General features: G+C 36.0%; 1 protein-coding gene and 1 pseudogene across 11 annotated transcripts in view; one reads left to right on the top strand and one right to left on the bottom strand.

Annotated features, from left to right (window-relative positions):
* The window catches only part of PIAS2 (protein inhibitor of activated STAT 2), a 124011-nt gene that overhangs the window by 44006 nt on the left and 62416 nt on the right, over positions 1-17589 (bottom strand). For 10 of the 11 annotated variants that reach the window (XR_014139614.1, XM_081801288.1, XM_081801285.1 and 7 more), the window contains 4 exons: positions 14644-14804; positions 12852-12985; positions 11041-11212; positions 4613-4752 (listed from right to left, as the gene is read on the bottom strand). Coding sequence is in view for 10 of the 11 variants with exons in the window: in XM_081801288.1 (XP_081657414.1) it covers positions 4613-4752; positions 11041-11212; positions 12852-12985; positions 14644-14804 (607 nt within the window). In the remaining variant the exon portion in view is untranslated. Of the gene's footprint in view, positions 1-288; positions 2697-4612; positions 4753-11040; positions 11213-12851; positions 12986-14643; positions 14805-17589 lie in introns of those variants that run through there. The other variant, XM_081801292.1, reaches the window with a different exon arrangement.
* On the top strand, positions 5797-6172 carry LOC102739403 (small ribosomal subunit protein eS25 pseudogene; annotated as a pseudogene).

The raw sequence follows: 17589 nt of genomic DNA, 5'->3' as shown, positions 1-17589 counted from the left end.
TGAGTCATAAAACATTTGGGTAAGTGCTTACCATTCTGCCACAGAGAAGTTCAACACCACAATCCGTGATATTTAAAGTGCATAAAACCCCAAAATGAACGTATTCCCTCACAAAACAACTGGAAAAACCACCTCTCAGAGACTTAAAGGGACCAGTCCAAAAATTTCCAGAGAAGTAAGACTAGTCAAAGCAAACTTTTCCCCTTCATCACTTAACAGAATGAGAAGCAATTAAAATGATGAGAGAATGATCTGGATTCGGACCATTAAAAAAAAACATACTTAGGCTCTTAAGATACTTCACATTTATTTTTTAGAAATACACCACATTGAGCTTCTAAAATATCACTTCTTAAACAGATGTCTGTTTCATGGATCGCTCTCTGTCACCCTGTCCCCACATCAAGAGTAGTACACAGTTCAACGCTCTGCACAAAGCAAGCACTTGGTTAACTGCTGCTCACTAACAAGTCAAATCTTAGTAGGGTTTACTGGGTTATAAGCTAATGCAGTTTTCTAAACCAAAGATCTGGAATTCTCCAATTACGCTTTAGAAACGGGAATGTGGAAAAGTTTGCCCAGTAATACAATTTTGAAGTATTAAAATTATAACAATAAATAATAAAAAAATTCAACTCTGAGAAGTCTAGCAATAAACTTCAAAATCAGTCCCCCTAAACCTGACTAGATTTTAAGACATTAAAAAAAAATTACTAAGTATAGGTCAGTGAGACAGGCCAATTTCTGTTCAATTCTATGAACTTTTATATGCTGGCATTCAATGTCACCTCAAATATAACAATCATACAGAATAAAAGTCTGATATTAGACTGTTACTCAAAATAGAGAATATTTGTGGAAATGATATTTAAAATATTTAATAACCAGTATGAATAATTTATACCTCTTTTAAAGTACACTTATTCCCTTATAACTGTAAGGATATGATAAAAAGGCTTATCAAGTGATACAAGGTATAGCACCAATCATTTGAAAGAAAGCATTCAGTTTCTAAAGCATTTTTAAATACGGTTTTTCACTCCATATGCCTGTCACTAGCTCTATGATACAAGGGAGTCTGAGCCAACACTGGACAAAGGGGATCACAATTAACTTTTCCAATGACTTCCCATTATACTGATAATCAGTAGATGACATATCTCAGTAAGCTGAGAGTTTCTCTCTTCACATTAATGGTATTGTTCAGTAAATCCTCCACTTCTGAACAGTAATTCAAAATCTGTCTAGCCCTTATAATACCTTCCGAATTTTATATATTCAACATTTCTATTATTGACTAAGTCACAAAGATAGTTTACTGGCATGTCCTTTAATTGACTTAATTTTGTTAATTTGGTTTTCCTTCAAATGGTGTAACATTTTTCTTTAATAGCTTCTGCTTTTTATAGCCTACTTAATTTTATATGTTCAATCACTTTTAATGTTTGTTGAATCACTCAGTCCATTTGAATAACTTAAACCTTTTTTATAAAGCTGAAGTATTACTATCTCTTGCAATATTGTGTACTGATGCCAAATCAACTCAAAAATGCTCATTTTCTAAATGCTTAACGCTTCCCACTTCATAACTGCAATTTAAATAAATATACAGGCTTGATAAAATTTTCAAACTATGCAGCTCCAGCACTGGAGGCTGCCCATCAAGGTGCAAAGATTCTTCATATTTTCATTATTTCAAATCCCAGCTCTTCAGATGTACTATAATTCTCTTTGATGATCATTTCATGTGTGCCAGTCAATATATACTCATACAAGACTTAAGACATTTACTTCATCTGTATCTTTTGACACCTTATCCAAGGATAACTGAATATGGGGACTTCTAACATGCCATAATAAAACAACTAGAAATGTTTCTAAGATTGGCTGAAACTCTTGACTGTGTCCCTAGCATTACACAGATGCTCTCCACACACAATCCAATGTTTTAATGTAAATATTTCTCACTGAAACCATTTTTTCTCAAACACTAACACTGAAGTTCGATACAGTATTTCAGATGTTATTCCTTCTGACAAAAAACTTTAAACTATTATCAAAGTCTTGCATCTTACATTTTAAGTATACTATTAAAGCTCCTATATGAAATAGATGGAGTTTCATGAATACGGATTAAAATGTTACTGCCTTGTTTTGTAGTTTAGTAAAATATGTTTTCTTATTTCACCATAAGCTTCAATTGCAGTGTGCTGTACTATATATTTTTATGCTCACCTAAGTATTTCATGGTTGAAAATGCTCAATTATTTTTAACTAAAAAGCAGGCAGTGTTAAAATTCTGATGGTACATTCTAAATGTTTTATTAACACTGATAAAATTGTAGTTTTTAGATTTTAAGTGCTTCTTTATGTGAAACTGACTCTACATGTCTTATTAATAACACCATATTTTCCTTACTTGAGCCATGAACTTTAACAAAACATGATTGCTACAGGACTAAATATGTAAATGTTTAGCACTTTCCAATTTTAATGATACAACTTTTGAGCACCATTCGCACCTGACAATATGGCACTAGCAATAATAAGGCAGTCATATTTTTTCTTGAAATAATCAAGCTGTTTTCCATTCCATAAATACAAATTATTTGTTTTATTTTGTATTCATTGTTGCACAGTATCAGGAGGTGTTCCAAGCTGCAGTTCATTATTAATATCATTTCTTCTTTGTTCTCCTGCAGATTCAGAAGATTCATATTTATGATGTTTAAAAGGAATGTTAAGAAATGTATTAAAACTTTGTCATCTCTCCATTCTTGATATTCTATTTAATATTTTATTATAAATTATTAAATTTATAAATATCAAAACTCTGCACAACAGGACTAATTACATAAAAATTATGCACAAAAATAAAACCAAAATAATTACTAACTACAAAAGAGCACATTAACAATTAAACCAAAGTAAAAACTAAACTATTTAGATGCAGTAATTGCTACATAATTCATAGATGATGATAAACTGGTAATTCTTCTGAAGTACAATAGATCCTTTTCTGTTCAATTTATCAACTGGTAAGAAAGCATTTCAACACTTCAATAACCAGTATCCCCATTCTGGTTTATACTGGCCAAGTATCAGCCCTGCATATTAGTCTTAGTTCCTTCATACCAGCTTGAAATATATTTTACAAAATATACAGGTAACATAACTTATTGCTTCTTAAATCTGCACATTTTATAAATAGTCTCACTTTATGCCCAAATTTTGAAATAATGTAAATTCTCTAAAATTAAAAATTCATCCAGACTCACATAATTTGAAAACTAACAGAGCAAGTGATTCATAAATTGTGGCTGTTCTAGTCTTAAATGGCCAGGGTTGCTTTAGTAAACAAAGTTTTTTCAGCATTAATCTGTATTTCAAGGTTTTTAGGAACACAAATTCTTCCAGAATGCTTGTTTATAACACATACTAAGACGATACGTGGACACTCTTCAACCTCATTTAAAACTAGACAAAGTTAAAGGAAAACATGGCAATTAGGAATTAAGTATCTCTGAGTTCCATCTGTCTTATGGACCAAGAAACCTCCCCTGTATCTTGGCATCAAGTTTTGTACACAACAAATATTTTTTAATTGGTGCAGGCTGGGCTTAACAATGTTTCAAATACCAATTCCCCAAGTACATATGGAGTAAACATAGTTAAGTAGGCTCTTTGAAATTTTTGATAGATACTATTATTGGTCTATTTCTCTTGATTAAATTTTATTCGGATAATTTGAATAAATTTCAAGTGGCAAGATTACACTAGGCCAGATAACACAATTACCAATTGTTTCAACACAAATTTTGCCCAAAAGAATATATACCGTGCTTAAAATAAAGACCTCATTAAGAGGGTAAGAAAAATAAATTCTAGGTCAAAATTAACTTCACAAATCTAGAAAAGAATATTAAGAACAGGAGGAGGGAACTGTATTGCACCAAAAGGGCCCCTCAGAAAGAAGGGAAGTCATGAATACAAGAGGCACTGGTTTCAGGCTTGCTCAAATTTGACAAAAAATGTCTACAATAACAATGGCTCTGGAGGGAAGAAAAGGGGGCGCAGGGCGGGAGGGGGAGTTCCAAATTTTATAATATGGCCTTGGTTCTAAGGTAATTCAAGCAGCACTGAACTTTTCAAATGTTAATATACACATAAGGAAACAGCTGGTAGATCCTATTTTTACAGAGGAGAAAAAGCCCACAGGTTAAAGCTACGGGTAATGTCAACCCCATGGTACAGTATGTTCTGAAGCTGTGACGGGTTACCGAGAAGATCATGAGAAAACACTCTCCTGAACCTGTGAAGCTTCTATGATAAAGAAAGTATCTCCTGAGTACAAATTCCTTAGGAGGGAGAGTAAAGTCTATAAAATTTTCCTACTATCCTACTATATTTCCTATCATTAGGAATCTATAGATTGTTCTGTAGTTAAAATGATAGGAATTGAATGTGATGCATTAAAACAGATACTACCTTTAAATGAAACCATCAAATTCCCTTAGTATTTGTGTTTAAATTATAACACTACATTTGCTCCACAGATTAAGAGTAAAAGTAAATAAAACTTGGTAACAAAATACAAGAACTCTTCACATACCTGGCAAATCTGATGACATGCTTGATATTGGCGTGTGGTGGAATGGTACTGAGTAGTCTGTTAATGAAGGCGGAATAGCAGCAGGATCAACCGAAGTCACACTGGGCACCCTTACAGAAGATGGCTGATACATGAGAACCCTGTTTTAAATAGCACGGGAAATTATAAACAATCTGGCTGTTAGTTCACAGGAGACACGGGCCACACCACTGGGCATTCTCAGCTGTAAGCGCACTAAGTTTCAACTCAACTACATGGCAGCTACTCACTACACAGTCCTCCACTCTACTCTCCTCTTTCTTAACAGTCTTCATTTTAACATGAACATATGCTGGCTCTCAGCAGCAGCTGTGACGTAAGAGCAAGCTGGCATTAAAACATAAGGTACAGTGCTGGAGCAATACAGAAAACTGTCATTCACAAGTAGAAATACACTTTACATAGGCTCTTATTAATGTATGTGCAACATAGATGTGGATGTTAGTAATTTTACCTATAAAGAAATTTAGAAATAAAATGGAGGACTCCTAAGATTTGATTTAAATCATGGCACCTTTATAAGTGAAGCTACTTACTACAGCTCAACCACAAGCTCTTCCATTCTAACCCGAACTGTGTTAATTACCAAACAATCTTATCTGAGAATCACCTGAGCAAAGACAGCCCATCCTAAAGCCAGCCAACCTGATGACAGCAGTCAGAAATCAGAATAAGATGATTTCTCAAGATTTAAGATAAAATATCCAGAAATAAAAATATTAAGTTACTATGATACCATCTACCCTAAAAGGGTTTATAGACTTTGAAATTAACTAATCATGCTACTAAGAATACAAATTAAACACACTTAAAAACTACACTACAATTGGTTATATATATATATATACATATATATACACACACACACACACTATATATATATATAAATATATATATAATTACAGCTTTATAATTTCAAGAAGCAGTATAATTAATCGTATTTTTTAAATGTCAGGAATAGAGAGAGATGACTGCATTCTATTTAACCTTCATTTTCTCTTAGTCGCCCAACCTCCCAAGAAAAGCATCTTGAATGTACACAAGAAACTAAGCAATGTCAGGGACCATGTGGCTCATGGCGGCCATGTTTTTGTCCCTCATCTTAGTGAGGGTGCAGTGGTAGCAGCTGCTCTCTGAGCCTCATGATGCCACCCAAGGACAAGAAGAAAACGTGATGCAGGAAAGTCAGCCAAGAAAGATAAAGACCCAGTGAACAAATCTGGGGCCAAAACCAAAAAGAAATAGTCCAAAGGCAGTTTGGGACCTAAGATCAATAACCTGGTCTTGTCTGACAAGGGCCCCATGTGACAAACTCTATAAGGAAGTTCCCATCTATAAACTAGTAACCCCAGCTGTTGTCTCTGAGAAACTAAAGATTCACAATTCCCTGGCCAGGGCAGCCCCCTTCAGGAACTCCTTAGTAAAGGATTCATTAAGCTGTTTTCAAAACACGGCATTCAAGTGATTTATGCCAGAAATACCAAGGGCGGAGATGCCCCTACTACAAATAAAGATGCATAAACAGGTCCCACCAACTGTACCTTTTGAAAAATAAAATTTATTTTTAAAAAGGAGAGGGGACAGGGACACAGGGACATTAATGCTAGCATCCCAAAGCACTGCCAGTGAACTACTGTAAGCTTAATGAGAGAGGCACGGAATTATGTAGCTTCCTGGAAGGGATCATTACAAAAATGAAGAAAGTAAAACCAACAGAAAACTTAGCACCATGGTCACAAAGCTAGACTGAGACGACCACTGGGACCTCTAGATGTCCTTTCTTTTGGTCAAAACACTTCCTGTTACTGCTCCAATTATTACATACTAGCGATAAGAACTGATGACATAGTTGCATGACACTTTTCATACTCTAAACAACTGACAAAACTATTTCATGACCTCCATTTAAATCTCAAACCACTAAAATAATCACAACCTATTTAGACACTGGAGTCATTCTAAAACTAGTTTGCCTAATGACATGAGGATTCTGTCTAGCTCTTATTCTATACTCTTTGTCAAAAATACGGACGTCACTGGAAATGTGGAAAATGAAGTCATCTTGTGAGTACATATACAGCTGTGCTGGCAACCATGTTATTCTCAGAATAGTGAATAAATAACATAGGTCAGAGTTCAGAAGTCTTAAAAATGGATCCATAGGAAACATAACATGCTTGAGACAATTAACAGAAGCCTGGTATTTCAAACACATTTTCCAGAGGTAGATGAAGATGGAAGTCATCATCCAAAGAGCAACCTGCCTGGCTAGAATCAGAAGGCTTCTTGGCCTCCTGGAGACCTAAAACCACAGCAGGAAGTGGGCAATACTAGAAAAGGCAGACTCTGTGGAGGGGGAAAGAATGAACTGGGGATGAAATCAAGTAAGTTATGTTGTATTAAAGCACATCTTTTCTTAGAGATTTGAAAACAGTGGTCCTCCTACAGGGATGAAAGTACAACAGGTAATCACCGGAAGTATTTTCAAATTACACGTGATCCTACCTCCCACACAGGAATGTGTATCTGTAATTGGGGGTGGGGGGAACAGGGGCTAAGGAAAGAGACTGGTATGCTCATGCTGAGGAGGGGGTTAAAAAAATGGCTCTGATTATTCTGGCTGTCTCATAGTATTAATATCTTAATCCTATTTTTTTTAAATGTAAGAGACAAGCTTTTGAAGATACACACATACAACACACACCACACACACATGCACATGCCCATGCCTACCTTCCTCCTGCTCTTTCTCTTCCTTTGCTATCTCACACTGAAAAGTTTCTTTTGTCTTGATCCTGAATGGACCTCTGAACTTGAATCAGATTTATAGGCGACAACAACAAAACTCACTTTCCTCCTTGGCTCCATTACTTATACCTATAGCATCAAATCAGTGTCCCAAGACACAGTCTATCACCATAATAACATCTAATTATCGCACAGGTTCTGTTCTCGTAACATGAAACTTTAAATTAAGTAACTTACTCCTTGTTTCTCCAATACAAAATGCTGACTGTCACAACATGTGAAAATGTCAAAATCCAATGAAGGTACAAATTATTAGATCAACAATTAAAATCTTAGCAAACATCTGAAAAACTATTTTGTGTAGATTAATTTCTATTACGTGAACTTTGCAACCATTAACACAAATTCCATTTTTATAGAATGGGTAAATTAGTCATTTGTGACCATTATCAAATTATACAGTGGTAGCAGATTTTGGTTTTAATCAGAATATTCACAAGGACTACATTCAGAAAGGTAAATGATTCTAATGTCTATGCAAAAAAATAGATTTATAAATATGGAATAACAAGGGAGAAATGTAAATGGCTATATATGATGGAATTGTGGGTATAAAAATGTGATATTATAAGATAATAAAAAATTTAAAATTTGTAACATGTTACTGCCTTCTCACAGGATTGGCAAATACACACACAGGCATAGGTATACATTATGCATGTGTACATATATATTTTAAATTTTTGTAGCTTTATCCATAACATCACAGCACAAAGGTAAACTGCTGGAACACTGCTAGAGAGCAAACATTAGTACTCTAGACCATGTACTGGATCACTGAATTCATCATACTTGGCCCAGACTTAGATGTCTGAAAATGAGTTAACAGTTCAGTAACTTGAATTTTTATCCATAAACCTGAAATCCCCTGTGTGCTCCCACTTTATCATACAAACATAAAAAAGATTCAATTTTGTTACCAATTCCTAATGAGTCTTAATCCACAGAAGTAAGTATCTCTATATTTGCCTATGTCTGTCTTTAGAATACCTTATTAGTGACAAAGTAATCATTCAATGATTCAGGGAATGGGGTTGGGACATAGTATTTAGAATTATCTTATAATGTCGAAAAATATCAGAGGTTTTTCTAAAAGTCTTAGATTAAGGTGCCAGTCTCTTCTGATAGGTACTATATGACCGCATTTAAGGACTAGAGTAGGTACTCGAGAGACTAGAAGGATTATCATCAAAATGTTAACAGAAGTTATGTCTAGGTGGAATGCATTCTACCTCTTGATTGTAAAACAACTGTAAAATTGTTTTTAAGAACAATTTCTAAGGGTGCCTGGGTGGCTCAGTCAGTTGAGCGTCTGACTCTTGATTTCGGCTCATGTCATGATCTCAGGGTTGTGGGATCAAGCCCCGAGTCAGGCTCTGTACTCAGCAAAGAGTCTGCTTGGGATTCTCTCTCCCTCTCCCTCTTCCCCTGCTCACGTGCACTCTCTCCCCATTTAAAAAAAAAAAGAACAATTTTTACTAAAACAAATATCTCTTTAAAAATAACTGCTCTCTGGAATGTAACTGAAAGAAAGTTTTCCTGGTTTCTCATTCTCTATTCTTTCTCATTTGCTTACTATCATTGACCAAGAAGTCCTACGATAAACTTACAGAGCAGAGAAAAACCATGAAAATTCTAGATGCTGAGCCACAAGACAATATGAAAAGGATGACCAAGAACAAAACCAGAAAAGCATTAAGAATTGGAAGGGATTACAGAGAGGATATAACCATAGCATGAGTCTCCGTGACATCCACGAAACAGGTGGCATCCAATCTACCTCAATACAGAAAATGTGATTTTAGCACAAAACATCAACTTTCCTAGTGTTCAGCTCCAACTGAAAGTCTTTCCATGTATCTTCCCTCTGCATTTTAAGAACTACAAGATATTCACATATTCTCTTGCCCTGGCTTAACAGCTTCAGTCCTTAGACCCATCCACCCATCATGCTACAGTATGCACTATTTACCACCCTGTTGCCATCTTCTCATGATCAACACTGACTAAAATGATATTAAGTAAAAATCATCTAGCCTTGAACAGAATAAAACTAGTGTGGATATATATCCTGGACACTATGCTTCTTTCATTAATGCAGCCTAAGAATAAATCAGCTTCAGTAAACCCTTCAAACCACTAAGTGAATTCTGATATTTCAAAGAGTTTCTATCAGGAATGGCTATTAATGAACTAAATACCTTTCCAGAATCCATTAAGATGACTATATAGTCATCCTTATGATACAATCCATTTTATCAATGTATTTCCTAACAAAGCATTCCTGGATGAACCCTACTTTGTGGTAATGGATACCATTTTAATATATAATTAAATGATTTCCTAAGATTGAATTTAGAATTTTCATTGGTCTTTCTAATGTGAGCCAGCTTCATTCTGCATGGTTGTTAATGTGTAAATCTCATTTGGGTATTAGGAATTAAGTTGACTGCATGGAATGAGCTGGGTAGCTATAACTTCTAGACTTTTTAAACCAAAATACACTGAGAGTATAATTCCATTTACATAAAATGTCTAGAACAGGCAAATTCATAGAGATGGTAAGAAGACGAACAGTTGCCTAGATCTGGGGTGTGAATGCAGATTAACTGCAAGTGAACATGAGAGAAGTTTACTATGTGTTAGAAATACTCTACAACTGAATTGATGATGAATGGGCAACTCCCTGAATTTACTAAAATCAATGAACTGGGCAACTTAATAGCTGAGATGGGAAAATTTTATGGCATATAAATTATACCCCAATAAAGCCATTATAAAAAATAAGTACACTGAGAGGCCCAAAGGACAAGACTGGCACACCCAAGTCTAATAGTATGTTCATGGGATGTCAGGAAAATCCTCCGCTACTATCTTGCAGGTTCCAAAATTTCTAAGAAGCACCTGTTTTTAGATACTTAAAGCTATCACACTTACTACATAAGATAGCAATAGCTTCTGCCACATGAGTCATAAAACCTACATGCTAGAACGCATTTACTTGACCACAGTTTGCCCTGGAGAGGATGAAATAGGAAGGCAACCAATTTTTACTGAGAGACTATCACATGCCTGACACTGAGCCTAAGCTTTCTCACTAGCTTATTGAAATCGGACAATCATCTTATGCATAAGGTAGGTATTATTTAACCCCATTTTACAGAGCAGAAAAAGGAGGCTCACACAAGTATTTCAGTCAAGATCCAGAACAAGTAAGCAATGGTATCAAAACTGGAATCCACACTTGTCAGATTCCCAATGCCACATTCCATTTTTATGCCAGGCTTACTCATGTTGGTCTGTGATGCCAAATTTAGGTTCCAGAAAATGACAAAAAAGGATCAAATAATGAAATACTTAGACATGAGAAGAGTTCAACTCTCACTTCCCAAAGATGTTAATAATTTCTTCATCAAAAGTTTCTCCTTTAAACAAGGTGCTCTCTTGAAAATATTTCAACTGAACAAAGGCAAATGAAAATAGCCTTCTATGGTTATGCAACTTTCAAAGAGACATTTACAAACCTGTACCAAGAACAGTTCCAAGTGTAATAAACAATAGTGAACTATAAATTAACAAACCCTTTGGTTGGGCTGCTTTGTGTTTCTGACATAAAGATGCATTTCCTTTTGGCAGGAGGGTCTTCCTCTTCATCAGAAGAGCTTTCTATTGTTAGGTCAATAACATCCACTTTCTTCTTGCTTGTCTCATTGGCTACAGTCACTGAACAAGGCTTACTGAGGACACTTGAACCTGATGTAAGGAAGAGAAGTAAAAGAAAAAAAAAAAAAAAAGATGGGACACAAATAAACTCTAACCATAAGTCTTAACTGTGCAGCAAGCCCAGGAGAATATACAGCCAGGAAAGCCACATACTCTGCCCATTTGATAGAGACTAACTCCTTAACTCCACACATTTGTCTGTAAAGTGACTGCTTACCTGGGAAGAAAGAGTAAGCTCTATGCCTTGCCACAGGGTCAAAGCCTCCTTCGGAAAGCACGCTCTTATGTCCCCAGTACTGCCAGAGGATTTGCTCAGATCCTGGTGTTCACACTTGTCCCCCCAGGTTAGCAGTCATTTTATGGACAGCATAGGGTTAGGGGTCCAATCTGCAGCCACAGGCAAGAGTATGTGGCTTCACAAGCTGTGTATTCTCAAGATGTGTGGCACTGTTAAGTCAGAATCGAATACTTCCATTCTAGCAAAGCAATGGTACTCATGTCAGAGACTGTTTAGGCCCCTCACCATAAGCCAGAACTTGATAAAAATTTAAACCTTGATGATGAGCTGAAAAAACTCCAAACTTCTCATTTAAGTTATTCAGACATTTAAAGCTTTTCTTAGCAACTATCTATTAATCACTTAGGTCCTCCTTTCTGCCCACATATACCATATGTTAACTCACCATAGAAATTATATTATGCGCTGTGATCTGTTTAACAGAAAACTAATCCTGGCTGATAACGGAAAAGCAGCAGCTAATCAACTAAATCACTATTCTTCTCAAAGATGAGGGAAACCTTGATCATTCTACCTATAGGTTCAGTAACAATCACAGGAGAATGAAATTTTTTAAGTAGGTTCCACACCCAATGTGGGGCTTGAACTTAAGACCTTCAGATCAAGAGCTGCTTGCTCTACCAAATGAGCCAGCCAAGTGCCCCAGGAGAATGATTAATATTAACATGAAACTTTTACTTTTCACTCTGAGTACCCATTATTCATTACATTGTCAGAACGTCAAATATAATCAGCACAAAACTTAAATGCAGTGAGTGGACTGTGTCAGATAAAAAGAAAACTTTAGGTTCACCTACAGGTTTCAATTACTATAATTGCCCCTAGTTTCCCCACTCAGTGTGTATGGGTATAGGGAGTTGAAGGCTGAGTATACATCCTAGGTAACCAAGACAATGGTCAAATTCCTTGCCACAAAGAAATGGAAACAATCTGTTCACTTTTTTAGCAACTAATCTGTGAGGACCTGCCCCCACCCTCCAATGATGGATTCTGTGGCCTCTAAGCACACCTCCACTTGCAGTTCCTCCAAAAGGTACCCTAAAAACGATCCTGAAAAACCATCCATAAAAATGTCATTTATAACTTTTCATTTTGTAACAAACACCATATATTAAAATAATTTTAAATGATTGCTTCCTTTACTTTACAGATTTACAATATACTATGAAAAAGCTAATTATAAGATGGTATAAACTTTAGCACATTTCTTAAGGAAAGAGTAAAAATCATTTGGGGGAAATTACATATGTAACAGATGATCAAAAGATAAAGTTCGCAAACTGAGTTCCAAATGTAGTTCTAGTGGCCAAAGTTAACGATAAAGACAACGTTGTCTCATTGCTTTGCTCTCTGTGGCCATTCTGCACATACTTTCTATTTTTGTACACGGCTGGCTGGACAATTTCATAGCTTCTTTCTTCGGTCTCATTGGACACCAAGTGCCATCCTCTTGGAATTTGATCTCATCCACATCAGAACAGTCATTGAGAATTTCCATAAAAAGCCTATAAACCAATTAAGAAGTACATAAATGTAATCAACGGCTTTGTTCAAAGGTGAACTAACAAAGTAATACATATACTGCCTTGGAGACAAAAGTAATGCTATCTGACATTTTGTTTTGGTGTTTCAATACTTCACATTTGTTTACACTATTACATCCCCTTCCTCCTAGGTTTTAGATCTTTAATGAGCAACGTAAGTGACTTACTGAGTATCATCTAAGAAATCAGTGACTAAACAGAAAGACACCTGGAGCCTCGTAACTGGGATTGGCAGTAAAGAACAACCTCCAACATAACATATAAAACAAACATAAGCAGGGGCGCCTGGGTGGCTCAGTCGTTAAGCATGTGATCCCAGGGTCCTGGGATCGAGCCCCGCATCGGGCTCCCTGCTCCGCGGGAAGCCTGCTTCTCCCTCTCCCACTCCCACTGCTTGTGTTCCCTCTCACGCTGTCTCTTTCTCTCTCTCTCCCTGTCAATTAAATAAATAAAATCTTTAAAAAAAAAAAAAAAGCAAATATAATAAAGGTTGTTATATAAAAAATAATTTATAAGCTTATTATCAAGAAAAAAGGATCATGGGGTAGGGAAAAGGAGGATTAGGGACATGAAAAGTCTCAATAAACTTAAAATAACTCTGCATACAACTATGTTCTATGCCCATAATGAAATTTGAAATCATCTTTAGAAAAATATGTGGAAAATGCCCAAATATTTGGAAACTAAAAATGAATGAGACAAAAAAAAAAAACCCAACAAAAAACATAAAAACACAAATTAGAAAGTATTTTGAACTCAATGAAAACGAAAAAATTTGTGGAATATAGCTAAAGCAGTACTTGGAAGAAAATTTAAAGCACTAATCTTCCTATATTAGAAAAGGACTCAAATCAATAACCTCAGCTTCTACCTAAATGAAACCAGAAAAAGAAGAGCAAATTAAAATGAAAGTAAACATGAAAAGGGAAATAAAGAGAAGAAACAGAAAAAAGAGAAAAATCAATGAAAACAAAAAGCTGGGACTTTAAGATCAATAAAATCGACAAACTTCTAGTCACACTAAGGCTCAAAAAGAAATAGATGACCTGAGGAAATCCACGTATATTAAAGAAAATGAATTTGTAGTTAAAAACTTTACCACAAAGAAAGCCCCAGTCCCAAACATCTTCACTAGGGAATTCTACCAAATATTTGAGGAGACAGGATACCACCACTTCCCAACTCATTTGTACGAGGCCAGCATTACTCTGGCATTAAAAGCAGACAAAAGGGGCACCTGGGTGGCTCAGTGGGTTGAGCGTCTGACTCTTGGTTTCCGCTCAGGTCATGATCTCATGGGTCGTGGGATTAAGCCCCACGTAGGGCTCCGTGCTCAGCACAGAGTCTGCTTGAGAGATTCTCTCTCTCCCTCTCCCTCTGCCTCTCTCCCCACCCCAACCCACGCTCATGCTCTCTAAAATAAGTAAATAAAATCTTCAAAAAAAAAAAAAAAGACATTAAAAGAAAACAACAGACCAATATCCCTCGTGAGTTTAACAAACCCAACAGTACACAAACCCAACAATAAATAAAAAGGGTAACACGATGCTAGACTAAAATTTGTATGAGGCTGTATTGAATGTTTACATAAGTTAACACTTATATTGGGATATACTTACCCATCTAAAATTAGACTTTCATAGGCTGCTTTTTTGTCACACACAGGGCAGATCCAGGTGGGCTTCTTCTCATTCATTTGCAGATAAAGGGCAGCATCAAAACACTGTAGATGTGTACAAGTCACTGCACGGCATGGGATTGTCAACCTCATTTTCCCTAACTACAGGACAGGAAAGACAACAGGGGGAAACCTTTCAGAAAGGAGAATAAAGCCACAAAGGCAAGAGTCATTCATTAGAGTCTGAAAAGATCCTACAGAAGATGAAAATGAAAAAAAATTCAAACCAGAATTTATCTCCGTCAAGACTGCTACCTATTTTATTTGTATTCACTGACTGCCCTATGACTTTTAAAAGCCCATTTCACTTTTTAAAAATAATTAACATGTAAATTCACAGGTAGGAAAAAATGTCTCTTTCTTACCTGTTCCCCTATGTAGAGGGAACCACTGTTACCCATCTCTTACATGTACTTTCACTGATACTCTACGCATAACCAAGTATGTATTTTAAAAATTTTCCCAGAAATGGTAGCATGCAATACACACAATTCTGTACCAACTGTCACATAATACTTGGTGACTGTCTCATATATATCAGTACACAAAATTCATATATATCAGTACACATACCATGATATGAAGGTATCATAACTGATATGAAGTACATGATATGAAGGATCATTATTTAACTAGTATCCTGCCCTAGTGATGGACGTTTAAATTATTTCCAATCTTTTATGACTACAAATCATGCTGCAATAAATATCTACAGGATAAACTCCTATAAGTGACATTTTTGGATCAAAGGGAAAGTGCATTTGTGATTTCTGTCACACTGACAAAGTATCTTCCACAGAAGTATCAATGTGCTTGGTTCCCCTCAACCTTGTCAGCATAGTGCTATAATTCACTCTGATCTCTGCCAACCTAACAGGTAAAAAAAAATACCATTATAGCCGTGAACTATATTTGTCTTAAAATTTTAAGTTGAGCTTCTTTTTTTACTTTTAAGAGCAATTTGTGTTTCTAAGAACCATCTATTCAAAACCTTTTCTCATTTTCCATTTGGTTGTTAGTCTTTGGTTATCTATCTACAGAAGCTCTACATAAAGTCAGCCTCTTATAAATGATATGAACTGCAAATATATTTTTCACTTATGAAAACTTTGTGTGTATAATCACATGTGCCGATATTCCAATATACTTTTATGTAACTATAGTGCTTTGTTCAATTCTTATTCCAATTGGTAGAGGCATACCAACATCAGGACACACCAGACTAGATTGAGTCTTTCTGTATAGCCTTTCAACAGCCCTCCCTATATACTTCCTTACAGAGAATATCTGTTTATAACCAGCTCTGTGTAATTCTGATAGAAAATCTGTTTCTCCCACTAGACTCTAAGCTCCATGAGGACAAGGTCCATGTCGCTGTTCACCACGGTAGTCCAAGTGTCACAGCATAATACGTAGAATGCAGCATGTGCTCAGTATTTGTTGACCAGATGACAGAACAAATAAAGACGAGAAAAATGGCAAAGGGAAAGAAAGGGAAGAAGGAAGGGCTCCTTTACAAGCACTATAAAGTCTAGAAAAATCCACAGCAAAATTATACTGTTAACTTTGCTTGATGGGTAGGATTTGTTTCCCCCCCCTTTTGGTTTATCTATAATTTCTTTCTTCTAAAATGAACATTTGGTTATTTCATAATTAAAAAAATTAATTTAGCCAAGTCGTCACCACAGCAATAACTATCGTTTGTATAGTTCTACTTACATGGAAGGCACAATGTTGATGACTTTATATTATAAAGTGACACTTTATATTTAAACCTAACAACTGCGCTGTATGATTGATCTAGATTATCATCCCCCCCCAACCCAAGAACACTGAGGCACAATGACTATCATTACAAAGTTAGAAAGTGGCAGAGCCAATATCTGAACCTAGCAGCTCTGACTCCAGAGTCCACACTCTTATCACTGTGCTATACTGAGTGTTTAACTAAAATTCTAAAAGGGATCTTAGAAGTTACAGTGATTCATGCAAGTACATAGCACAACAGAACTCATTATTTGAGACAGAAAAAAAGAAGAGAACCTGAGGCAATTTCTCTTCTTACGATATTTGTTTCTATATTTTCCCTTCCTTTAATAACAAATTATCTCCTAAGTCATGTGGAATCTTACTGGGCGCTAAGGATTTTTACCTACATTTCACAGAATTCTCCTAACAGCCCTATGACTGCAGAAAGACTAGTATCTGTATTTCTGCTTTTGAAATAAGATGCTGAGATGACGTGAGGCTACAAACACGCTCACTGAGACCCAGCTGGTGGAGCTCTAAAACAAACGCAAATGTTTTTTGCTTCCATGAGGATCCTTCTAGTTTTACAACAACACATGGTGCTGGTTCTTGGTTTCAATTATCTACCTTTTCCTATTTTGCTAAGAGTTCTATTAGGAATCGATGCTGACTAAACACCTATTTAGCACCCTAATGAGATGACTACAGGGGTTTCCCCCCCCTTTCAACTATTAATATAAATAATTTTCATAGGTTTTCTAAAATCAAGCCATACTTGCATTCTTAAGAGGTATCCTTTTGTTATCATGTATTATTCTTTTAAAATACTGGATTCTTTTTAAAGTACTGGATTCTACTGGCTAGTGTTTTACTTAGGAATTTTTCTTCATTGCTTTTTATTTGGAAACAACCTAAATCATCACTAAAAAAGGTAGAACAAGGGGCGCCTGGGTGGCTCAGTTGGTTAAGCGACTGCCTTCAGCTCAGGTCATGATCCCAGGGTCCTGGGATCGAGTCCCGCATCGGGCTCCCTGCTCTGCGGGGAGCCTGCTTCTCCCTCTCCCACTCCCCCTGCTTGTGTTCCCTCTCTCGCTGTGTCTCTCTCTGTCAAATAAATAAATAAAATCTTAAAAAAAAA

Source organism: Leptonychotes weddellii, chromosome 13 (assembly GCF_054177405.1).
Source record: "Leptonychotes weddellii isolate Sample4059 chromosome 13, ASM5417740v2, whole genome shotgun sequence".
NCBI classification, from domain to species: Eukaryota; Metazoa; Chordata; class Mammalia; order Carnivora; family Phocidae; genus Leptonychotes; species Leptonychotes weddellii.
This window is presented reverse-complemented; position numbering and strand designations above follow the sequence as displayed.